Source organism: Glycine max, chromosome 8 (assembly GCF_000004515.6).
Source record: "Glycine max cultivar Williams 82 chromosome 8, Glycine_max_v4.0, whole genome shotgun sequence".
Classification (NCBI taxonomy): domain Eukaryota; kingdom Viridiplantae; phylum Streptophyta; class Magnoliopsida; order Fabales; family Fabaceae; genus Glycine; species Glycine max.
This window is the reverse complement of record NC_038244.2, coordinates 21,459,848-21,485,829: the sequence shown is the minus strand read 5'-3', so window position 1 is coordinate 21,485,829 and position 25,982 is coordinate 21,459,848. Positions and strand designations below refer to the sequence as shown.

The following is a 25,982-nucleotide window of genomic DNA, read 5'->3' as shown; positions in this document are numbered from 1 at the left end:
TTATGTCATCTCATGGAATAACAACACAAACAAAAGGTTGAATAATAAGACAATATAAGACATAACAGATGACACTTGCATTAAAGGTTTGCATGTGTTTTGTAAGGGAGATTTTGGATGACAAGAGAAGCGAGGATAAGGTTTTTTATTTTTAAATTAATAGATTTATGTAATGTTATAAAAATGAATAAAAGATTAAGACATTAAATTTATGTTAATATATTATTTAATGTCTTTAGTTTTAAAAAGATAAGGCATACTTATGTTAAATGAAAAAATTGTCTTCTCTCTTTTGTTTCCCTCTAAAATCCAACTCCTTTAACATAACCCAAGTAGAACAATTCTCGCCGTATATAAGAGTAAAAGATTTGCACAATATATGCATTCTCTTGGAGTTCTTAAGCTATTCATTGTCACTTAGAGGATAGTTCTTACAAAATACCCTTAGAAAGCCATTCATGTTAGATCGTTTCGTGGAATATATAAACTGAAAAAACTGAAGGGAAAATTTAAGGGTTACCTATATAATTAAAAAAAATAGAAGGAAATCCAAACATGCATTCACAAACAAAATGATTATTCAAACCCGTGGTAATGTGGAATATCTTGTAATTGAAGAAGCTTCTCGTAGTCTTCATGATCCATGCATATTGTAAGAGGAGGAGAATTGAGACAAACTTTGTATTTTGTGTATCACTTGGAATTAAGGAAAATCTTGGTCTTTGTGAGAGGGGCTCTTGCTGCTGTTGGGTGAAAGAAGAGGTTTATGAGCCATCATAGCCAGGCTGAAAGAATGATTGAGAGAATTCGCCAATGGATTTTCAGAACCTGAACTCAACATCTGATAGTGGTTGATTTGCCTCGGATCCATGTCCATTGCTGTAACATGTGAAGGGAAATATGGTTGCGTTGCTCCTGGAGGACATAGCATAATTTGAGAATTCCCAGTTGATAAAGACAATGATGATGTTGGGAAAGGTACAACGTTAATATTGTTGTGTATATCTGTTAGGTTTGATAATTCATTGTTGCCCAACGGATGAGAAACATCACCAGCAGAATGTTCCCATCGGTAACCATGTGGCATAGTATTCAGCAAGCCCAAGAATGAAGGATGATTAAGATTTGCTCTTGGTAAGAGATTAATATTTGGTATAACATGTGTGCTAGGTCCTTGATTATTGCTTCCTTGCTTATCCTCTTGACTTCTACTTATCCAATTTGGTTTATCAGTGCTAACCATTTCTCCTGAAACTTCTTTAGCCTTTAATTTCCATGTAGAATTATGGTTTGAATCTTCCCATTGAATGCTTCTGTTGATATTAAGAAGTTGCTCATTAGGCTGAGAATTTGAGGTGGTAGCTTCATTAGAAGTAACAGCAGATGGATAACCAAGGGTGAAGTTATTCACTGAAGGAATAATGGGAAGTGGTGGAAGTTCATCAATTTCATGCTTAGCTGCATTGAGCAACCAATCAACAACCTTGCTAGGTTGACTGAGCCCTAGCCTATCTTGAAGATCATAGAGTTGGATGGCAGTTGGTACTGATAGCCTCACCCGTCTGTCTCTTAACCCTCTTATAGTGCAAACCTTGCTATGCCTGTCTTTTCCTCCAAAGGCTCTGGATACTCGAACAATCCTTGGATCCTTCAATCTTGGCCATTGTGCTACTGAGCTTGATGTAGCCTTTGCCTTTTCAGGATCATTAATTGATTGAGAAAGACCCTCCTGTTTTAATTGAAAATCTGCTTCTTTTTGGCTCTTAATCATGATCTTATGTCTCTCATTGTTTGTTGCTAGGTGCTGAGTTTTGTCCTTCCACTTTGTGGTTTTCAAAATTCTGTTCCACAGTACCGTCAACAATGAAACTGCTAAGTTTTAAGTCCATTGTTTGGATTTACGACTGGCTGTATCACGATCCTAGGAATCTGCATAGAAACACATTAAATAAAAAAAAACGAAATAGGAGGAAGTTGCTTCTTCATGAAATTTAATCAAATTTAAAGGTGAATCAAATCGATTAATATTTAAAATTCATATTGTTTCCCTTTGGAAGTGGATGTATGAAGAACAGACGAGATGACTTCATGACATAGATCGTTGACTTGCAACAACTAATGGATACTATTATTAAATAATATCATATAGTTCAATTGTGATTTTTAGGGGATTTAAGAATATTATTATAAAGTACTGAAAATAATCAAAATCTAATGCAGTTATACATTAAAAAGCTCTAGAATCATTTAGAAATTAGAAGCATGGGTATATATCTATCATATAGACATTAAAGAAAACTGCAGCAAAAGGCTGCATCATAGTCAGGAAAGGATGTAATTAAACTTACAGGGACAATAATGCAACTATTTAACAATAATATAAAATATTCAATTGAGTTCACTTGCGAAACATGCAATTAATCTTGAATATAAAAATCCAAATTTAATACAAATCCTAGTTATAGTTGATAATATCTGGCAAACTCACATGAACACCTACCACTTTTTATACTAAACACCCCAAGGTAGAAGGAGGAAGTTTGCACTGTGCTTTTGCATACCAAGGTAGAACAAAATTTGAAGTTTCTAATTGTGCTTGACTTGGCTTTGATTGCACCTAATAAACTTAGTGAGAAGTTGGAGTCCGCAGCTTGGAAAAGGAAGATGCCAGAATTGAACTAACCACGCCGCACGAAAGAAAAAGCAATGGCGCATAGTTTGCCACGTGCCACACATCCCAATTGGTCAAATAAATATGGTAGTCTAAGTCTTATCTTTTTATGGTTAGGCATAATGGCCAATCATTCCCTTTACATAAGTAGTAATGTATGGTTTATATATCCTGATATTTTGTTCTCACAAACCTTGGGGAAATTAAACAACTTTGTCAAACATTAATTGATTACATATAGTTACAATTACTTTAATATTTTCTGGTAGCTAAAAGTGTTAAAGGTAGGGTTTGTTATAAAGGAAAGAGGCTTGACTTCTGTACAAAAGATTCTTCTCTCCATATATGTTTGGGTCTTAAATTTTAAAAATGTTACAGAAGGCTTATCTGAATTAATACAGTTAATAACCTCGAAAGGGGACCATTTCTACACGCTTCGAAAACCGGCAGGGGTTACACTTTATCGACAACTACAACAGGTTTTGTGACTGAGCATATCACATGGGGATCTACGGAAACAACAACCCTAAACAGCATCAAGGATAATGTTGTTCTTATTAAGAGCAGTCTTTGTTAACTAATATCTGAATTTCTTAATTTATTAATATATAAGAAGTTTTCTACAGACGTATTCTTAGACTCTTCAACATGAAAAGCTTTCAAAGGACATGAGAGCATCAACTCATTGATCAATCAAATTTTGGACAAAAAATTGCATAACGACCAAGCTTTATTTTACTAAGAGTAGTAAGTTATACAAGAATGAATAAGGTTAGATTAACCTCTTAAAATGGATTTTAATATTCGGAAGAATCACTGTGTTTTTGGTTTTTAGTCAAATAATTCAATAAAAAAAGATAATTTATTGCTTCCTATTTTTTATGCTTTGAAAAGTAGGAATTTTTGTAGTGATGCGAATGAATTTCCAAACATTAGTCATTGGCTTCTTCTAACCAAAATTCCCTGAAAAGAAATAGCATCATAATGATTTAGTATAAAACTAATCATTGTTGACATGTAATCCTTAATGATTTCACTTAATCGATCAGTTTTCTTGGGCTTATAAATTTACTGGTTTCTTTTTTCAGTTATTTTGGGCTTTTAATTCTTCCTGGCTCAAGAATAAAAAGGTAAATAAATAAATGAGACAAAACAGAAACAATAAGGCATCATATGAAGAGGATTTAGAAGACAAACAGAGAAATCCAGTTTAGATAACTAATGGCGAGACTTGTCCAAGGGCATTGTCAAGTCTATGTGTATGATAACTACTTCGGAGAAGGGAAAGGTACTGGTAGGTGAGGGACCAATTGTGTTATGATACCTTTTGAAAACGTACACTCACTGAGCACAACACAGGACCACACAACTTTTGCAGAGAGATATGCATGGGAGGCAAGTTGAGGCTTTTCATTGAGATGACACTGACCATGGCGCATGCTTTCTTCAAAAGAAAGTCAATTAATCATGTGTGTGTGAGTGATGCAGAAACGTAAGCCAAGTTTCTTCTCTTGTTCATTTGGAAAAGACTTCAAATATATTCTTTCACCCATCAATTCAAAACCCTAAAATTGCCCCCCATAAAAACATTTCTGTTTCAGTGGTAAAAGTTTATCAGAATTTTCTTTGTCATTGTTTAACGTGGATAAATTGATACGAACAAACAAGTAGAAACCCTGGAAAATGCTGCAAACTAGCCTGATTTCTCTTTAATGAATATATATATATATATATATATATATATATATATATATATATATATGATAATCAAGCTCAATGGTTGATAAAACTATGGTTATGCAGAAGTTCTTAATTAATGTTGGAGTATAAATATAAAGTGAAATCTTATATCAAGTAAAAGTGAAACAATTAAACATCATATAAATAAAAAAAAGATCTTGAGTCTTAAGATTTTTAGTTAAAGTATGATGACAAATGATTCTGTGACACTAATTCCTTTTCATGACACATACATTAACAACAAAAAAATGAGGGCAAATTTACTTCGTTAAAGTTATTTAAATCATTTAAGAGGTGAGGAGTATAAAAGACTATCGATACAGTTTTGCAGCCAGAAGAAACTTAATTTTACATCCCACTTATACCTTCTATTAATTTGAAAACACAAAATATAACAAAGGAAAAGGATAAGAAGTAACAAGAAAACGGGCAAGAGAATATGAACAAAAGGATGAAGGTAAAGATAAAAACGAAGTTCCTACTTGTTTCTGAAAGGAGAAAAGAAGAAAAAGGATCATATATACATTCTTTAAACTGTAATAGAGTGTTCCTCTCTGTTATTCATCAAGCCGTCTGAAGCTATAAGAGACTCTGAACAAGCAGTGACTGGAACTCTAGCTAGCTTGTTTTATCTGAAAAAATGATATAGAGACTAATAACTGGTTTGTAGGTAAGGGTAAAATTATGGTCCAAAAAATGGTCCCGAGGTCTGTAACAGAAACCCTAGGTCAGACTCAACTCGTGACTAATCACTCTCATCACTTTTGTGAATAGCCAGAATGCATCAGAAGAAGCAGCAGGAGCAATCCCGTCTGTAAGATGTAACATTATCCTTTTGTCTTTGTCAAGTTTTAGCTTCATTTTTGTATGTCAGTTGAAACTCACAAAAATTAAATGATTTTTAAAACAATAGTTTGTGAGTTTTGATCAATTTGCAATTGTAGCTATAACCACAAAAATTAGTCATGCACACACGCATATGTCAATCTATATACCAAGAAAAAAACCTATAGACAGAAAGAGATAAAAAGAGAGAAAAAAGTAAATATATAGATGATTTCATGTAATAAGAAGAAAAATAAATGAGAAATGAAGGAAGTCAATTAGATGCATGTATTGTGTGGTCGTGTGGATATCCATATCAAGATTTTAAAAAACTATTTAGGACTGCAATTTTGCCTGCAACCTCTAGGTTTTTGGGGTGTTTGCGACCACAACACCGCTGCAATTTATAGCCACATTTTATCTGTAGTTTTTTGCAATATTAAGGGACGGAATAAAACAGTGACTGTGCTGTAATTTAAGACCTTGATTCATATATCATTCATCTTACATTAACAGGCAGAAGGTGAACTTAATTGTAATAATTTAATACAAAACCTAAAAGAAAGGTCTAGTTTGGCTAGGTTTTCATTTTCTGAGTCTAAAAGAAGCAACTAACTATGATTTTAATGACCCATTTATAAGGTACAAATTGAGGTCCTATATTTTCACCAAAAAAGAAAAAAACTTGAGGTCCTATATTGTTGGGTGAGAGGGACTGGCCCCAAGAATTAATCCAACATGGGACAGTAACATCCATGAAACAACAGTTGCCAAACCACATGGACCAAGGCACCGCCACTCCAATTACATTACAAAATTTTCAATTCGAATGGCAATCGCTATATCATATCTCTAAAGAATCACGTACGCGTCCTAATCATGGTGACTATAAGGATATATTATAGGGAAATGCCAAAAACACAATTAATTAAGTCAAATTAATTATAAACAAACGGTGACTATATACGATTAGGACATTGAATGCGAAAGCATTCCGTATGAAAAGATAAGATCTGTTCCATTACCAATCGGTAAGAACGAAAGCAGCACTGAGTCTTAAAGTAGAGGTAACATTATGCTAGACTCCAAATTAATTTACTCTTGATTCGAGGGATTTATAAAAGATATCATATACTTCCCCTATTTTGAAATAATTATCAGTTTAACAAAAATAATTCTAAATTATTTATCATTTTACAGTATCAAGAAAAATCTTCATTGTTTGTTTTTTTTTTATAAATAAACTTTATTCTTCTTTTGTTCACTTTCTCAAAAGCGTTATAAAATTAGGATATTTTATTTTTAAGAGATTATTAAAATACTTAGTTCCAAGAAAAAAGTAATTTTAGTTTCATAGTTAATTTTCTATTTAAATTTGAAGAGAAATAATATTTTTTTAAAAATTATTGTACAAAGATTTAAAGTGACAAAATTTTAAGAGGAGCACATTAATACGTACAATGGGCATAAAAGATTAAGAGATCGGGAATTTAAAATATATTCTCCAAAGTAAACCACAAATTTAACACATTAGAATCTAAATGTGAAAGTAAAGTCTGATAAAAATAAAAAATTTGAATATCATATAAGTAAAAAAACTCACAAGTCTAAAGATTTAAGATTTTTTATTGTAATGTGATGTCAAATTTATTTATATAATTTATTCAAGATTTATTAGTGAAAATCTCATCAATATTTATTTCCTCAGTTTTTCCAATAATCAGGGACAATGGTTCAACGTACATGCTGAAAAGTATTATTAATGAATATTTATTTTTTAATTCTATCCTTAACAATGAATTCATCTTTATTTCTTTTGAAAAATAAAATAAAAAAAGAAATCTATCATAAAATTAATTAATAATTTTCATAAAAGTTATAATACTAAATATATGAAACTCAAAAGGCTTCCAAAGTGTAATTAGTTAACATAAAAATTTTCATCAGGAGCCTTTTACAGAACTTTGTAATAGGAAGACTAAATGCACTAGAGCTTGGAGATAATTAAGTATCTAAATGAACAAATTTTTGTACCAAAAAATACTACTGTAATTAAACTTCAACAGTTATATGTGCCATACTGCCATGCTGCCCATGCAAACACTGCTATAGTAGCGTTTTACGCAGAATGCAAACAGATAATCCAAAAGATTTTTTTTTTCAATATATATCCAAAAGAAATTTTATCCAACGAAGAGGAAAGAAAAAACGGCAGGTCTTGTCTCTCTTGAGATTGAATATTTATGAGTAGAACACAGAAGAGTGAAGACGTAACTGATGCTTTGTTGGGATATGTGTCACTGCATGTCTTTGGCTCTTTGCAATGTTTTGTCTTCGATAAATTACTTTGTCGGAGCATAGGCATGCCCTTAGCTTTGTCCTCTCGTTTTTATCAATGTTTACGGATAAAGTTTTCTTGTATTAGTTTGTTAATTAATTTAATATACTATACTAATGTAATTCTAATTACAATTTAAAGTGATTCCTTTAGCTGTATAAGAACTGTTTTTTGAAGTTGATTGGTACTGGTATTTGTTTTATTTGTTTATTTAATCCTCCCGTTAAGAAATTTCTACAGTATTAAATAGGAATTAGCTAGGGTTATAGGTTAACAAAGTCACTGGACTGTCTTTCTACTTTTGGGTTTGTTTTTCGTATTGTATCTGGCTCACATTCTGTGTGGTGGCGCAGTGATAAAAAAAAGTCAGTTATCTTTTAATTGAATATTTTTATTCTCTTAAAATATATTGCTTTATTATTATTAAATTTTTTCTAGACCACAGATACTAAAAATTGTGTTTGAGCCGAAGAAGAATTTAAAAAATTATTATCTTAAATTCAAACTCAAAATTCTCTAGTTAAATAAGAAAAATTCAGACTATCTTAAGTTGATCTACGCGCACTCGGTTGTCTTTATTATTAGTTTCAAACAATTGGAATTAGAGATTTGAAAAGGGCTGATTATTTGAAGCATCAATAGTACGACAATCCCAATCTTTTGGACATTGATCAATGGAATATTGGGACCTATTAAGAAGGAATTACAAAAACAAAGGATGAAACAACCTTGCCTTAGGGAGAGTTAAAGGAAAGATTAGACTTGAAGCTAAAGGATATGAAAGCAAAGAAATAAAGTAATTAGAGCAAAACACTAAATTTAAAGATTATGATGTGATTTTTTCCACAAAAAAAAGTAAGATATATTATACCCATAGTTCATAAAGAAAATGAGAGTTGGGCTAGTTGGCATTCATATTTACACCCCAAAGTTACTATTTAGACTCCACAACATTTTCATTTATTTCTTACAAAAATATCTCAACAGAAACAATTTTTCGTTGTGTTTTTAAATAGATACTACATCACAACCATTTTGAAGCAACAAAGAAAAAGTTAAACCATACAATTTAATTTTAGGCTGTATGAATGGAAGAGAAAAGAAAGAACTGGATCAAATAAGAAATAAAGAAAGATAAAAAAGAAAGACAAAAATATTAATTCATTATCAAAACATTTTACATAATCCACAGCAGTACATGACTAATAGTGTGTTTAAATTGGCATTGAGTTTTGTCTGGCGCCAATCCTTGTTATTGAAGGTGCTTCGAAACGTAAGACTAAGATAAAACAAGTACACAACATGGGTGAAATGACTATAGGTGAGTTTGAGTTACACATCTGTTGAATGTATCTTACATTTTCTCCGATTCATCAATGTTGTTACTTCTCCTTTTTTTTCTTTGGAAAGTGCTAACTAATATTTGCAGGGCCTGCATTTTCTATTGATCAAAGTCACCAAACAAAATGTTCATATGGAATATTCTGCGGTTGAACAGTAAGTTCCCTACCAAGCTGCATAGGTAGTAGATTTGTTGTCTTAGAATCATTGGAAAATCGGTTCACATTGTATTATTGATGAATAAATGTTTGGTGCATGTTAGTTACCTATAGCCATTAGTTAGATACATTAGTAAAGGTGTCTCTCAAACCGCAATCCAAACACATTATTATTACACACGAACAGAGCATTTCAAATAAGAAGCTGCTAAATGCTAGAGCAAAAGATTAAATTTTTATTCCTGAAAAGCAACAAGATCTAACCAAACTGAGAGAGACTCGAGATTCAAGGCCATTGACAAAAAGAGAAGCAAAACCTATCTCAATTCCATCCCCATTTCTGCTATCTGAAAGCCCAAACACTGCAGTTTTTTCAATAGACACCATCTCTACCTTCTTTGGTCTTCCCCAGCCAAAGTCACTACTATATACCTCAAACCTCGGTGACCCAGCAACACCAATTTTCTTCACATCAGCTTCAGCTCCCATACCATCAAGCAACCATGATGACCAATTTTCTGCTCCACTCACTGCTCCATCCTTCAGAGTTTCCAATGTATCACTCACTGCTTCCACAGCCACAACTAGTCCTTCTTCCCCCAACAACTCTCTCGTTTCAGCAATTGGAAGTCTGAATCCAACACAGTTCCCAAAGTATGTTGCAGGAAGAGGTGGCTCCAAACGCCACCTACAATCAACAGTTAGAGCCAAAGCAACGCTTTTGTTTTTAATTTCCTCAGCTCTCACCCTGCAAACCCATGCATAGGCAATAGATAACACAAAACTTGATAAGTGAAGGTTTGTGTTCTTTTTCTTCTTGGACACCACACTTTGCTTCAGCTTTTCAACGTCTGAACGAGACAACTTAGATGAGCCTCTACTTGCATCTTCTGAAGGTTGCAGATCCCAAACCATGAGGCTTATGCTGTTGCTTCCTCCATGCTTTAACCAATCGTTAATGAATTTCACTCCTATTTGATACTAATTTCCTGTTGTTGAACATGTATTAGCAGTTGCCTGCTAGTTTGCTATTTTCTATTAATTGTTTGACCAAGTTTTTAGAATTAGTTATTTTATTTTTTATTACATAGTAGCTATTATGTTAGTGGTTTGTTATTGTTATGTTAGTGTTTGATTATTATTTAGGAAATAATTTATTATTGCTTCTTTCTGATACAACAAATATGTATTTAAACAGATTATCATTCAATAAAAAAAAGTGTGCATTCATCTTCCTTAATTTTGTGCATTATGTTTATTTTACAACAGATTGGTATCTAGAGTCTTCTTCTTAAGAAGGACCTGTGAGTGAACTGAGTGAAACCCATCACAAAAAAGCCTAAACACCTTGCTTCAATTCATCAGATAAATGGATTTTGAAACACCATACATAGCACTAGCACCACCGATGTTATGGTGACAATTATCAAATCTGGGTAGTGAGAATGGAGACACATTTGGAGGCAAATGATCTCTAGGAAGCTTTTAAGGAAGACTACGAAGTTCTTCCCTTACCAACTAATCCAACAATGGCTTAGATAAAAAATCAAAAAGAAAGGAAAGCAAGAAAGTCAAAGGCAAGAGCTACTTTGTTTGGTGCTATCTCAAAAGAAATTTTTACTAGAATCATGACCATCAAATCAGCATATGAAATCTGGAGTTTCCTCCAAAATGAATATGAAGGAGATGAAAGAATTAAAGGAATGCAAACCCTAAATCTGGTTAGAGAATTTGAGATGCAAAAAATGAAGGAGTTCGAAACAATTAAAAAGTATGCTAACAAGCTTCTTAGAATTGCTAACAAAGTAAAATTGGTTAGTTCTAATATTTTCAACTCAAGAATAGTTGAGAAAATACTGGTGACTGTCCCTGAAAGATTTGAGGCTACTATTACATCCTTGGAGAATACTAAAGATTTGTCAAAACTTATCTTAGCAGAACTTGTAAATGCTTTACAAGCCTAGGAGCAAAGAACAAAAATAAGGGCTGAGGGTTCTGTGGAAGGAGCATTGCAAGCTAAATTGCAAACTAACCAAGGAGAGAAAAGCAAGTGGAAGAAATACAAGAAGAATAATTTCAAGACCCAAGAAGCAGCAACTAACACTAGCAACAATAATGGAGACAACAAAGGATTTCCTCCTTGCAAGCACTGTGGCAAAGTGGGTCATCCTCCTTTCAAATGTTGTAGAAGACCTAATGTTAAGTGTGAAAAGTGCAACAAGTTGGGACATCATGTGAGAATTTACAAAAGCAATTTTCAACAAAAGAATGTGGTTCAAGTTGCATATCAACAAGAAGAAGAGCAATTGTCTGTAGCAACATGTTTTACAAGCAACAACTCAAGTGAATGTTGGCTAGTGGATAGTGGTTGTACAAACCACATGACCCACGATCAAGAACTTTTCAAAGAATTGAACAAATCACAGGTATCAAAAGTTAGAATTGGTAATGGTGATCTTATCACTGTTGAAGAAAAAAAGAATTGTAGTCATTGAAAGTTGTACAGGTACAAAATTAATTTATGATGTTTTGTATGTACCCGAGATTCATCAAAACTTACTAAGTGTGGGACAATTGATTGAGAATGGGTTTAAAGTCATCTTTGAAAATAAGCATTGTTAGATTAAAGATGTCAATGACAAGGAAATTTTCAATATCAAAATGAGAGGCAAAACCACATGACCCACAATCAAGAAATTTTCAAAGAATTGGACAAATCACAGGTATCAAAAGTTAGAATTGGTAATGGTGATTTTATCACTGTTGAAGGAAAAAGAACTGTAGCCATTGAAAATTGTACAGGTACAAAATTAATTTATGATGTTTTGTATGTACCCGAGATTCATCAAAACTTGCTAAGTGTGGGACAATTGATTGAGAAGGGGTTTAAAGTCATCTTTGAAAATAAGCACTGCTAGATTAAAGATGTCAATGACAAGGAAATTTTCAATATCAAAATGAGAGGCAAAAGTTTCTCATTTGATCCATTGGAGGAGGAGTAAGCAACTTATCCAGTTACTATAAACAATACAGAAGTCTGACACAAAAGATTAGGCCATTTTCATCATGCAGCTGTTGAGATACAATGCATAATCGCACTCGACCATTATGCAACAATGCTTTAAATAATGCAGATTCTACCATGAAGAGAGCATCGTCAATGTATTCAAAAGAAATAGACCAATGGCTTTCATCCTCCAAAGCCTTGAAGGTTAAAAAGATGGAGTTGGAGATTGAATCACAATTTATGAATAAATCTCATTTAGAATTGAATAATACCATTGAGCATTCAATCCAAAATAACAAAAAAGAAAAAGAGATCCTTTGTAAAAGGAAGGATGTGTTAATTGGTGAATTGGAACAACTTCTTGCTTTAGTCTAATAGAAACAAACAGAGATAGTAGACAATGACTCTAAGTTAGAAACTGTAGAAAATAAGATAAATAAAGTTGTTTCTAGATTTAAAGAGAAGCACTCAAGCATCCAACAAGGTATAGCATCCTTCAAGCAGAGGATTATTTTCATAGATAAAATATTCCCAGAACTAGAAGCATAAAAGAAAGTTGTTACTTCTGCAAGAAATTTCAAGGAGGCTGCATGAATAGCTACTGAAGCAAAGTCACCGTGTGTTGAAAAAGAAATCATTCAGATAGACATGGATACGACTACATTAAATCTTGAGTTACTAAGAGAGAAACTTGGACTTGTCAAGCACTAATACAAGGAGGAGTGTTGAACGTGTATCAACACTTACTTGCTAGTTTGTTATTTTCTATTAATTGTTTGACCAAGTTTTTAGAATTAGTTATTTTATTTTTGTTACTTAGTAGTTGTTGTGTTAGTGGTTTGTTATTGTTATGTTAGTGGTTGGTTATTATTTAGGAAGTAAGTTATTATTGCTTATTTTTGTTACAACAAATCTGTATTTAAACATATAATCATTCAATAGAAAGTGTGCATTCATCTCCCTTAATTTTGTGAGTTACTCTTATTTTACAACAACAATCATAAAAAAGACACATTTCAAGTGGCAAACAAGAGGGTGATTGTGATTCTTTACAAAGATAAGCCCAGGATTTGATAAACGATATTGAAGTCTTTCCATCTAAAGCAACATAGTGTGAGGTTATTCTAATGCATAATCCAGAGTTTAGAAATAGAGTGACTTGCAAGGCTAAAACAGTAGCTTGTTCATGGGATATAGTCAAGTGGGGTAAAAGATGGTGCATTTCTTTAGCTTCACAAAGATCTGTGCATGCTAGATGGTTGAAATCATCGTTAGATTCAGCTACTGTGAGGGAAACAGTGTCACCATTGTTGTAATTGATGATGGGGTTTTGGGAGTGGAGTGACCAAGTAAGGTGGCCCGCAAGAGGAAAAAAATGGCTAAGTGCATGAGAAAGAGAATGTTTGAGTTAGGGAAGAAGGGTAGCAAAGAAAATTAGTGTTGAGTGTGGAAATTGGTAGAAAAATATGCATCGAATAGGTGGTAACCTTAACCATAGTATGTCAAAGAAGGTAAGGGGAAGCAATGTTTGAGTTGGTAACTCGTGTGATTCCAAAGTTGGTGCTACATTCAAAACTTGTACCACCTTCATGGCTTTATTTTTCTGTTTCTCTAATGCTGCCTGTTTCTGATAAATAAATTAGAGAAAGACTACTAGCTTGATTCTACGATCTCGAGTAAATCAGGACTTGGGGACATCTTCAAAATATATGTTTTTATTGATTAAAATTGATTTAGTTTTTTTTATACTATCAATCATGTGAGTGTGTTCTAATTCTAATATGTTACTTTGTATAGGTGTCAACAAAACTTCTACACATGTCAATAGTACAACAATCTAGTCTCTTCTCCCTTCCAGTTACATGGTCAATTAGTTAGATGACATCAACATCTTTGATGACATGGAAATGATGTTTTTGGGACTGGTTGGATAGTCCTCCATGGGAAAATCCGCATGTCATAGTGTTGAAGATGCCTCTAATCTATTGAGCAGGTTCATTTTCCTGCTCTTGTTGGGGTTGGTGCTCACGTCTTTGTTGGTGATGCCTAGGTCTCCCTCTATCTTCTGTTTTGTTTCCCCTTCTGTCTTGTCCTCTATCACTTCCCCTGCGATGGTCCTCATTGTGACCTCCAAGTCGTCCTTCAGCCTGGTTGCTACTGGGTCTTTTCACGAACTGGGTTAGGTAACCCGCTTGTATAAGTTTCTCAATCTTGCCCTTGAGAGCTTAGTAGTCTTTAGTGTTGTTTCCATGGTTGTGGTGGTACCAACAATGCTTAGTTCTTTCCAGACCAAGCCTGGGGGGAGGTACTGGGGGTAATTGTATGGGAACCTCGAGGACGGTGACCCGACTTTCCGTCAAAGGTGTATAACATCCATACCTTGGTCCCCTTTGAAGGGGTTGATGCTTGTCCAGTCTATGTTGCTTGTCCAACTTGTGTGTGTCGGTCCTTGAGCTACTTTCTCCTTTCTCGTCCTTTTCTCCAGCCTGTCAAACTTTGTTTTGGAATCTCTACATTTCTTCCATCTAAATGTAGCCCTTAGCTCACTACCGTAACTCATCTATGCTGCTTGGAGGCTTCTTGCACAAACTGTAAGCAAATTTTCTAGGTCGTAGGGCCAACAACATAGAATGCAGCACCACCTCGGGATTAAGGTTCCTAATTTGGACAACAAGCTAACCGAATATGTCCATAAATTTGTAGAATGGCTCATCATATGCTTGGCATAGACTAGCTTGGGCAACAGAAGTCACACGATGCGATCGTCAAGGGTGTCAAAACTATCAATAGACCGGGGAGGAAGTCCTTCATACCACGTCAATGCAACTCCCTTGAGGGACGTAGGGAAGACTCAACATAAGACCACGTCGTCATTAGTGTAAAGGTTGACCCCCATGAAGAACACGTCCAAGTGCTCGTCCGGGTCAGTGGTAACGCTCTAGGTTGAGTGGTTTCTGACCTAGAGGTAGGTTGACCTCCATGATTCAGTCGACCAAAGGATGTCATTGGGTCTGCCACCCTTCGTATCAATGTGTGTGAGAGGTGTTGTTGTTGTCCATGGTGTTTCTGGTCTGTTGGGGTTACGACTCTTCTTGGGTGTGCTTGTTGATCCTGTAAGCGGAGTGTTCATCTCCTTGGGGACGTTTAACGCGAGCCTCCAATTCATCATGATCGACTTTCAGTTTTCTGAGTTCTTCCTCATGACATCTTTCAATTTCAATGATGCGGGCTTGGAGTTGTCGGAGTGGATCATTGTCCGTCATGGTGGCCATAGGAGTAAGGTTAGAATTTTTTGGGGTGTCTCTCTCCTAACCTGGATCGTGTGCTAACATATGTGAAGGTGGCTGTGGGGGGAGTTTTTTCACAGCCCCACGGTGGGCATCAAATGTACTTGCCAAAATTTGGAGCCAATTTGATGTCACAGTTGACCACCATCAATGATGACTCCAATGATCTTCGTGGTGGTGAATTCGTCGGTATCCTCCAGCTGAGGAATGGGGAGGGGGTACCTACACAAAAAACTTTGAAGCTTAAGTGAGTGTTTGAGTGAGTAGTATATGAGTAAAAGTTCAATCAAAGGGAATATAGAACCTTATTATTTATAGTGATGGGTGAAAACCCTAGATCGTGGCCTGAGAGGTTGTTGCAACAGCATAACAACCTCATTAGTCAGGTGTAACCGCATTGCAACAACTTCGTAACAAAGTAACTACTTTGACAGCCAAATACTCGCGTATCGAAATCATAACGACCTATTTACCTAGCCACATGACGCTAAGGTTGGTCATCTAGAGAACATCCGTGCTCATGGTCCAGGGCTAACTAGGATGGAGGATTGACGAGGACTACTCAGTGTCGTGTCACTCGCCACGTTAATCATGGACCCCAAACAATACAAAACTTTTGTAATGACCTTGTTTTAAGATACATACGTTACACAAATTGATAGGTTGAAATTGAGGGAAGGTAATATGGCTTAATCCACTTTGGAAAACAGAGTGATACAGATAGAGTTTTTGTTAGTCACTAACTCAGGCCTCAAGATTACTTCAAATGCCTCTAATTAACAAACAAAGAGTAGGGCTAATAATGTTCGAGTGGTGCTTGATACATAAAAATGTCAGCACACCATTTTCCTTGTATAAGGATTTTCTCCACATTAAATAATATTATTTTGTAATCATGTTCTATAATGTAAATTTTAAGAAATCTCAATTAAATAATAAAATGTCATACTGTACAAGAAATCAATTATTTTCATTAAAAAAATCAATTATTTATTTATATGTTTGTATAAATATTACATTAATAATATTAAATGTTACACTAATATTTCTTTTCAAATCTAGTTTTTTAATCAAAAGAAAATATTATTAATATATTTATACATATAATATTTTATAAATGATTTTTTATGAATGTTAAACAAGTAACAAAATTATGTCATCCTGTACAAGAAAAAATATATTTATATTTTATAGTTGTATGAATATTACATTAATTAGATGAAAGGAAAAAATAAATATATAAATATAAGAAATAGCTTAGACAAAAATACAAAAAAGTTAGGTCAAATGACCTATTTGATCTTTTTATTTTATATTTTTATTCAATTTAGTCTTTTATCTTTTAGAAAATTCATTTTGATAATTCATCTTTTTAAATTGGTTCAAAATGATCATTTTATCTATCCAAAGTTAACATCATTAATAAAATAAAACTATTAACGACTAAAAATCTTAACAAAATGAAATGTAAGAGTTTTGTTTTTCCTTCTCTTGCTCTTCCCTTTTTTCTTCTTCTCCCCAATCAACAATGGCAAAGGCTTCAACAACCAAAGCACCGACATTCAAAAACCAAATCTCTTTTTCTTTTTCTTTCTTTCTCATATTTGCTCCTCCCTCTCTTTCCACTTCTCCTTTATGATCCCTCCACACCTCTAAACAACCACCACTCTTCCCCCACATCTAAACATCAACAATAATCAAATTCAAGAGTTTCCTTTGAACAAATTATAAAACAGATCTAACAAATCAAGAATAACGAAATCATAGAAATTGAAAAACCAAAAAAATTGAACAAATTTAAAACTAAATACAAAAATCATATCCAAGCTAAATATAAGGGTCATGGGATCGAGATTGATATTGTCGACAATGGAGGGAACATGATGGTTAGACACATGATGGTTAGACACCAAGGCAACTCTATGTGGGAATCAGCGTTGGGAGTGGACATCAATGGATAATTATGGAATAGGGAGGTGTATGGGAGGCAGGGTTTCAAATTTGGGTCTTAGACTAGTATTGGGAGTGTTTGATTTTTTGTTGTAAGTTGGATAAAAGATGAGGGAGAATGAAAGATGGAGAAGAGGGAAGAAAAGGAGAAAGATGATAGGTAAAAAAATTATATTTTATGATGATTTTTAATTGTTAATATTTTTAATTTATTAATGATGTTTATTTTAGATGGATAAAATGATCATTTTGAACTAATTTAAAAAATAAATAATCAAAGTGAATTTTTTTTAATGATAAATGACCAAAATAATAAAAAAATTAAATAAATCATTCCACCAAAAAGTAAAAACCTGTCATTCATTTTTCTTCCTTAGTTTTTATTTAACTAAACCAATAAAAAACAAGGAAAGTGTTTAGAACTTTTTTCTGGTGCAGAAAGTTTTGTTCATACATACAGACAAGAAATACTGGTACAAATAAATTACTCATCTATATGAAAACAAGAAATACTGGTACAAATAAATTACTCATCTGACACTCCTCGACGAAACAGAGTAGCAAAGAGATCCATGACATTTTTCTTCAGAACAAGCCCCACTTCAACTCCACCATTCCCATCTTTGCTCTCTGCCAGCCCAATGGTTAAACCTCTACCCACCGATGTTATCTCGACCTTTGCAGGCTTCCCCCAACCAAAATCAGTTCCATAAACTCCAAATCGATTAGACCCAGCAATTGCAAAGACTTCAACTTTCTCCTTTGCCATAGACTCGTATTTAGAAAACGAACTATCCGCCCCATGAAAAATCCCCTTATCTAACATCTCTTTTATTTTACTATGAATACTCTTTGCAACAATACCAAAAGCTTCTTCCTTTATGAAGTCTAGTGGGTCAGCATCCACCAAATTACCCCACACACAGTTGCCGAAATAGTTCTCAGGGATTGGAGGCTCCAACCTGGCCCTGCAATCCACCGTGAATGCAAAAGCAAACTTCTCTTTCTCCTTTTCAACTCCATGAATGGCCTTAGCAATGCAAACTACCGCATAAGCACATGTGAGAACAAAGGACGACAACCTAGGTGCCTCTGATTCTGTTCCTCTTTCAACGATGTCCCATTTGGACAAGACACCTTTCCTTAACTTCTCCAAATCTGCTCCTGTGAGCACGAACCTGGCTCGAACCTCATCCTCGAGTCTTGGAGGGAAAGGTAGTAGCTTCAAGCATCTCCCGTCGCTGTTTCCAGTAGGGAACAATTTGGTTAAGGCCTCGGTCCAATTGGTTGGGAAGTTAAGTCCCAACTCCCTTGGGGTTCTGATGACTGATCTGTTAAAGAAAGGAACCAACTTTGGTGCCAAAGATGGTGATGATGACTCTGAAGACTCATCATCGTTGGTTTGGCATAAAGAAGACCAAGCTTTGATGAAAAGAGTTGAAGATTTACCATCAAGAACGGAATGGTGGGTGCTGATTCCTATGCTGAATCCTCTGTTGGGGAACAGAGTGATTTGAAGAGAGACAATAGAGGCATGAGAATCCGATGAATCCTAGTGGGGCACCAAAGAACGAGACTCCGATGCTTGGTGGGGTGAGTTATCAAGCACGTGGTTGAAATCAGCTTCGGATTCTGCTACCACAAATGAAACGGAGTTGCCTGGAGTGTATTGAACGATGGGGTTTGGGGAATCATTAGGCCAAACGACGTTGCCGGCGAGAGGGGGAAAGTGTTGGAGGGTGTGAGAGAGAGAGGTTTTGAGCTTTGGAACGATTTTGGAATAGAAAATGGATGGGTTTGATTGGGGTGTAGGGAGGGTGTAGAAGAAGATGCGTTCCACGGGGTGGAACCTGAGCCAGAAAAGATCGAAGAAAGTAAGAGAGAGTGATGTTTGTGTTGCTGAGGGAGGGGAAACCCTTGAGTGGTACTGGATTTTGATGTTGTGAGAACCCATGATATGGAAGCAGAGCAAGTGTTTGCGTTTTTCAATTGTTAGATATAGTACTTGTGGTACTCGTGAGAAAAAAAATATTGGGTGAGGCTTTATTGCATACTCATTTAAGATTTAAGTGAGGTCCATCTCTGTATTGTATGTCTTTCACTGTATGTTGGTGAGTATACTGATTGCAAATTTTAGAAAATCTCAAAATTATGGTGTGTGTATATTGAAAGGAAGAGAGAGAGATTTATCTAAAAACAAGAAAGAAAGAGAAAATTATCTTAAAAAAAAAGAAAGAAAGAGATAATAATATCAAGAAAAAATGATATCTCAAACTATGGTGTATATTCATTTATTTCTTTTGTTTTCTCTCTCATTTTTGTTAATTTTTTTTTAATTTATTACTTACTATATCTATTTGTTTTCCTTTCTCGTTTTTTTACCATTTAGATTCACTCTAAAATGAGACAATATTTATATTTTTCTAAAAAGAAAAAATGAGAGTAATATTCATGGATATAATACGTCACATGTTTAAAAAGATTTTTTTTTTAAAAAAAGTGATAAAAGAGAGAAAAAAAAAATGATTATATTTTTTTTCTTAATGTGTATACTAATGACGTCATGGGTGATTAAAATTTTGTTGTTGTTTTGTTCATTGGGTACATCGATCTCAGACGGCAAGCCGGAAAGAATATATTATTAGATATTAGAGGGACAACTTTTTTAATCTTAGAAAATATTATTTTGAGGAATAAAATTATATTTGATTAACTAAAAATTAGATTAAAATATTTTTAATATTTTCGAGAATAATTAAGACATGCGTTTTGTTAAATTATTTTTTTCCTTTGAAATATATATTATAATTACTAAAATATTTTTATCATGTTATTTTGTGTATAAATATTTATGTTCTGTAATTATTTTAAAAATAAATTAAATGATAAATAACAATATAAGAGTAAATTAAACAAAAAAAATATGATATATCATTTTAAAATTTATTAAAACTATGTGTCTACTTTTTAATATATATATATATATATATATATATATATATATATATATATATATATATATATATATATATATGAAATACTTTTATATGAAAGGATTCAATTTAATTTTTTAGCCATAAAATCTTAGGACTGACTCTCTCAATATATTGAATTAAATATCATCTCTTACGAGAGTAAGGTCACTTTTCATTTTATAACTACAGGAGTTCAGGTGTCATAAGGGGTACTCAAAATTTGGATATTTACATAATTATAACAATACCTAATAAATAACTGAATTGTAAGTGAATATTATAACTATAAATATAACTAATTTTTAAATTATGAGTATAATTTGATATAACTAGTTATTGTTTTCAAAATATGGTAATACAACTAGTTATGAATAAATTAGTTATATAACTAATTATATAACGAATTATATCTAAAATCAATGACATAACTAATTATTGATAAATAGAAATTAGTTATTTAAAATACCTATAAATATAACTATTTTTAAATAAAAATAAGTTATTTCAAATATTCATAACTATAGTTATAATTTTATACCTATTTTTATATAACTAGTTATAGTTATAATTAATTTTTAAGATTAGTTTGTTTTTAGCATCCTAGGTGTCACATAACATATGTAATTTGTTAATAGACTAATGATATTCAAAATATTTAGCTAATTAATATTATAAAAGGAGTTTATTAAGTGTAAAGTCTAATTTTACAATTTCTTGACATGATCTTAAAGCTTTTTTAAACCGATTCAAGTGAAAAAAGTTATATTATTACCTTCATCAACATGAAAATAATGTATTGTTTATACTAAATAATCTCATATTGATATGCAAAAATATACAATAAAAGACCATCACACAAATATTAAAGTGTAAAATATGATTTTTTGTATTTTCAAACATCTTTTCTAAACCTTTTTAAATCGAGTCAAGGTGTGAAACTTATTTCATTAGATTCATTTGGATGAAAATTATCAAACTAAATTATTTTTTGAACCATATACATCATCAAATTTAAAAAGGAAAGCTATGAAAGTTATTCCCATGAATCACATTTAAACTAAATTTTTAAAATTAGTTCACTAAGTTAAATTTCACAATTAAAAAACCCAAATGAATGTTTTCAATTATATAAAACAAAAAATAAGAAAAAATATTTTTCTAATTAACTTTTTAATATTTAAAAAAAAAACTTTAGGAATTCGATTTTCGGCAAACCAAATTCTTAACTGTTTTTTATGGAAATTTTGAAAGACCGAATTCACACCTTAAAAAAGTGGGGACATTTGAGTACATAATTTGAAAAGAGGGGTATTTAGGAAAATAAATATTGAGAGAGATGGCACAACAGTAAAAAGGTCTTTTTATGGGTTGCAGAAAGCTTTAGCCTCCAACCTTTTGGCTTTTTTCAATTAATTGTCGTAGCATAGTTATACACTATGCATGGTGCATTTCATTTAGACTAGACTAGTCAACACTCAACAGTCATAGTTTAACATTGGAGTTGGGATCACGTGCACTAGTAGTTGTAGCATTATATAAAGTGAATCAAATCAAATGCTGAAACATCACAAAACACAAGATCAAAATCTGTTTGCAATTTATGGCTTCTTCAGTCAATGGCCGTAATGCAAGTGAGACCTTTCAAGGTCAAGCTCTCTAGTACAAACATTTGTTTGCCTTCATAGACTCTATGTGTCTCAAATGGATGGTTGAGCTTCACATACCAGACATAATCCACAACCATGCCCAACCCATTACTCTTCCTGAGTTGGTGTCTATTCTACAAGTTCCTCCTACTAAAATTGGTCAGGTACATAGCCTCATGCGCTACTTGGCACACAGTGGATTCTTTGAAAGAGTAAGAATCCATCACAACATAGAAGAAAAAGAAGCATATGCTCTCACTGCTGCATCAGAGTTACTTCTCAAAAGCAGTGAGCTTAGTTTAGCTCCAATGGTTGAGTTTGTTCTCGACCCAACTCTGTCAGATTCATACCATCAACTGAAAAAGTGGGTTTATGAGAAAGATCTCACATTGTTTGACATCTCCTTTAGGATCACATTGGTGGGATTTTCTTAACAAAAACCCTGCATATAATAAGATATTCAATGAAGCAATGGCTAGTGATTCTCAAATGAGTAACTTGGCATTGAGAGATTGCAAGTTGGTGTTTGAAGGACTAGAATCCATTGTGGATGTTGGTGGTGGAACTGGAACCACTGCCAAGATTATCTGTGAAGCATTTCCTAACTTGAAATGCATTGTGTTTGACCGTCCACAAGTTGTGGAGAACTTGTCAGGAAGCCTCAATTTGACATATGTAGGTGGGGACATGTTCAAATCTATTCCCAAGGTTGATGCAGTTCTGCTTAAGGTATGCATATGTGAACAATTATCCAGAGGACTTGTTATTTATTTCAGACCATAGCTCACATCTCACAAATAGTTATGGTCAACATTTCTAATCCTCTATCTTTTCTTTTGTTTATTTCTTCAGTGGATTCTACATAATTGGATTGATAAAGATCGCATAAAGATATTAAAGAATTGTAAAGAAGCTATTTCAAATGAGGGTGGCAAAAGAGGAAAAGTGATTATCATAGATGTTGTGATCATATAAAACCAAGATGAGCCCAAAGTTACTGAACTAAAGCTCATTATGGATATAACCATGGCATGTGCTAATGGAAAAGAGAGAAATGAAGAAACTCTTCATGGAAGCAGGGTTCCAAGACTACAAAACATCTCCCTTGACCGGATATTTGTCTCTGATTGAGATGTATCCTTAGACATTAAAGTTTTGATTAATTTAATAATTCCATGTTATGAATTGAATAAAGTGGGGTGTTTGATTTTGATGGTAGTTTAGTAGTTATATGAACTGAATAAAAAGGCATATATCATCCGGCAGAACTGGTGGAGCGATCTTTGTTTTATAGCCTTTTTTTTTTCTTTTATAACATGTTATTTTAAAGGTTATATATGATTGCAATTAAAATTAGTTGACTTTACTAATCTTTCTTAGAATTGATTTGATTGTATTATAATTGATGTAAAAATTAAATGTTATTTATTAATCTTTGTCAATCTTTTGAACGTTATAAAAGGATTGACAGCTTAAGCTATATGTAAGACACTAACCAAACTTGTTTCCTCCTATCATTATTCTTCATATATTTTCTGTCTTTCATTTCGAATATCGGGTTGCACAACAAATCTGTCAAAATTTACTTTGGGCAATGACTATGGTGAAAGAAACACACAACTACACAGATGTCATTCTACGTCGCATTTCTACATCGTTTGTTAAATGACCAATGTAGAAAGTGAGGTGTGGCATTTTTGCATTTATTTACAAAGTTTACATCAGTTTAAAAATAACCGATGTCTTTTATTTCGATTTGAACCTAGTTATAAATTTAGAACAAAGATTAATTTTCCCCTACCCGCTCTCGAAAACTCTTTCTTCTTCTCCCTCTCGCGCTCCCAAACCCTGTCCCGAACTCGCGCCTAAACGCTTACACCACTACTGCTTCTTTTTCTTCAGCGACTCTATATTGTCGCGCCTCACAAACCCTTCCTCTCCCAACCAATTCTTCTTCTTCTTCTTCTTCGACGACTACATTGCATTTTTGTACAGGTTCTTTATGTCGCACCACTGTCACTCTTTGCTTGTGCTACCTTTGTCGGTGCTTTATTTGAGGTACACACCCTTCCCTTCCCTCTGTGTTTTCTCGGTTTTAATCTTCATTTTGGATTTTGGCATTGAGATTGTTGTGTTTTGCAAAATTATCCCTTTGAATTTTGGACCCTTTATGCCGGATCTGAGTGATTAAACCACTATTTGTTGTGGTTCAGGATTGTATGCTTTATTTTTGTTGATTTGCTTATCGATTGTTGGATGTGGAAGCATTTAATTGTTGTTGATAATTGCTTGTTTATTGTTGGAGAGCGATAAACAATTGTTATGTAATGGGAGGAGAGCATTTATGATTGTAAAATAGCTATTGAAGTAATTCTTGCCAAGCAATTATCTTACTGGATCATTTTTTAATCTTTATGCTAGAGTTCTTGTGTTCAATTTCCAATAAGATATTTATTTTTGTTTTTTTAACAATATTTAACTCCCTTTTCACATAAGTGTCATATTTAAAATGGGAGAAAAAAAGTTTATTTTAACCTTTTTTTATTTTTACTATTATTTAATTAATGTAAGCTAATTACAATAAAATGTGTTGTTTATACCTTTTAAGGAAAAAATTATATATAAATCTAAATCATATAATCAAATTTGAACGGTTAAAATTTAATATCACTTGATCACTTAAAAAATTATGTGATTTTTTTAAAAAAATATCATATGATTTTTTAATATTAAATTTTGACCGTTCATATTTAATTATTCGATCCGAATTTAATTTCTCATTCTCATTAAGATGTATCCTCTCATATATAATTTCTTGAGAAAAACTCTATTTTAATCAAAATTGAACCAACTTATTATTAGTTGAGTTGATTTGATTCGGATTATAAAAAAATTAAATCAATCTAGACCAATAAAAATGGTTGACTTGTATTTTATTTTTTTTCCAAATTTAATCCAATTTAACCTTGAACATTTTTAATTCCAAGAGGTTTCCTTGTCTTTCTATTTTACCTAACTAGGAATGACAAAGTTTATGCAAGTCTTTCAAATACTCTAAATGATATTTTTGCTTATTTATTTTATTTTTGGTCATTTATCTTAAAAAATTTATTTTAGTCATTTATCTTTCTAAACTAATTATAAAATGTCATTTCTTCCATTCAAAGATGATGTTATTAATTAGATAAAGATTTCGACGACTAAAAAATGTCAAAAAATTTAATTCTTCTCTTTTCAATAGGTTAAGGAGCAAACAAGGGTTTGGTTGCAACAAAAGGGGAGAGGGGTTGGGTTTCTTTGTGGCGTAAGGTGGGGGAGGGAAGATTTTTCTGCAACGCAAAGGGATGTAGATGTGTGATGTGGAGTGCAGATCTGTGATGCTGTTGATGATGATGTAGAAGGGGAGGAGAACGTGGTGGCATGGGCTGGTTCTAGGTTTTGTGAGAAGAGAAAATGGAAATAGAGGGGAGAGAACAAAAAGGGAAGAAGAGATTGCAATTTGGTTGAACAATTTTTAGTTGTTATTTGATTAACAACATTAGCTTTAGATGGACAAAAGAATCATTTTGTATCAATTTAAAAAGTTAAATGATTAAAATAATGTTTTAAAAAATAAAAGACTAAAATAAACCCAAAAAATAAGATAAAAAATCCAAAATAGAATTTTATACATTTGCATGAGAAGGGACTTAATTAATCAAAATTGGACCAACCTATTATTAATCATGTTGATTTGATTCAGGTTATGAAAAAAATAGAAAATTAAATCAATATAAACCAGTAAAAATTTATTAGATTTGGAGAAAAATAAAACACAAATCAATCAACTTTTATTATTTTTTAATTTATTGAATTATGTTTTATTTTTCTCCAAATCTAATCCAATTGGACCATGGATATCCTTAATTCTAGGAGATTTCCTTGTCTTTCTATTTTTCTTAACTAGGAATTACATAAAGTTTATGTAAGCCTTTCAAATATATTTTGTTAGTTTGTAGATTAATTACTTAACAAATTATAACTAATAGTAAATAAAAAAAACAA

At 32.9% G+C, this 25,982-nt stretch overlaps 2 protein-coding genes and 2 pseudogenes across 2 annotated transcripts; 1 reads left to right on the top strand and 3 right to left on the bottom strand.

Annotated features, from left to right (window-relative positions):
• Positions 1-497: 497 nt before the first annotated feature.
• On the bottom strand, positions 498-2,725 carry LOC100807091 (transcription factor TCP13). The gene is made up of 2 exons (XM_003530398.5): positions 2,501-2,725; positions 498-1,929 (listed from the first exon to the last, which is right to left on the bottom strand). The coding sequence occupies exon 2, from the start codon at positions 1,769-1,771 to the stop codon at positions 704-706; it is 1,068 nt and encodes a 355-aa protein (XP_003530446.1). The 5' UTR covers positions 1,772-1,929; positions 2,501-2,725; the 3' UTR covers positions 498-703.
• A 5,921-nt stretch (positions 2,726-8,646) lies between these two features.
• LOC100806028 (phenolic glucoside malonyltransferase 2) lies at positions 8,647-17,665 on the bottom strand. Its single transcript, XM_041017757.1, is given in 2 exon segments — positions 8,647-10,054; positions 13,018-17,665. Coding segments are annotated over 2 exon segments (1,407 nt in total). The 5' UTR covers positions 13,672-17,665; the 3' UTR covers positions 8,647-9,301.
• On the bottom strand, positions 17,658-19,321 carry LOC100777677 (phenolic glucoside malonyltransferase 1-like; annotated as a pseudogene).
• Positions 19,322-21,551: 2,230 nt separating this feature from the next.
• Positions 21,552-23,434, top strand: LOC100777155 (isoflavone 7-O-methyltransferase-like; annotated as a pseudogene).
• Positions 23,435-25,982: the final 2,548 nt, after the last annotated feature.

Bases quoted from the DNA above. Each gene is read 5' to 3' on its own strand.
- LOC100807091 (XM_003530398.5), bottom strand. From the start codon at position 1,771: ATGATTAAGAGCCAAAAAGAAGCAGATTTTCAATTAAAACAGGAGGGT.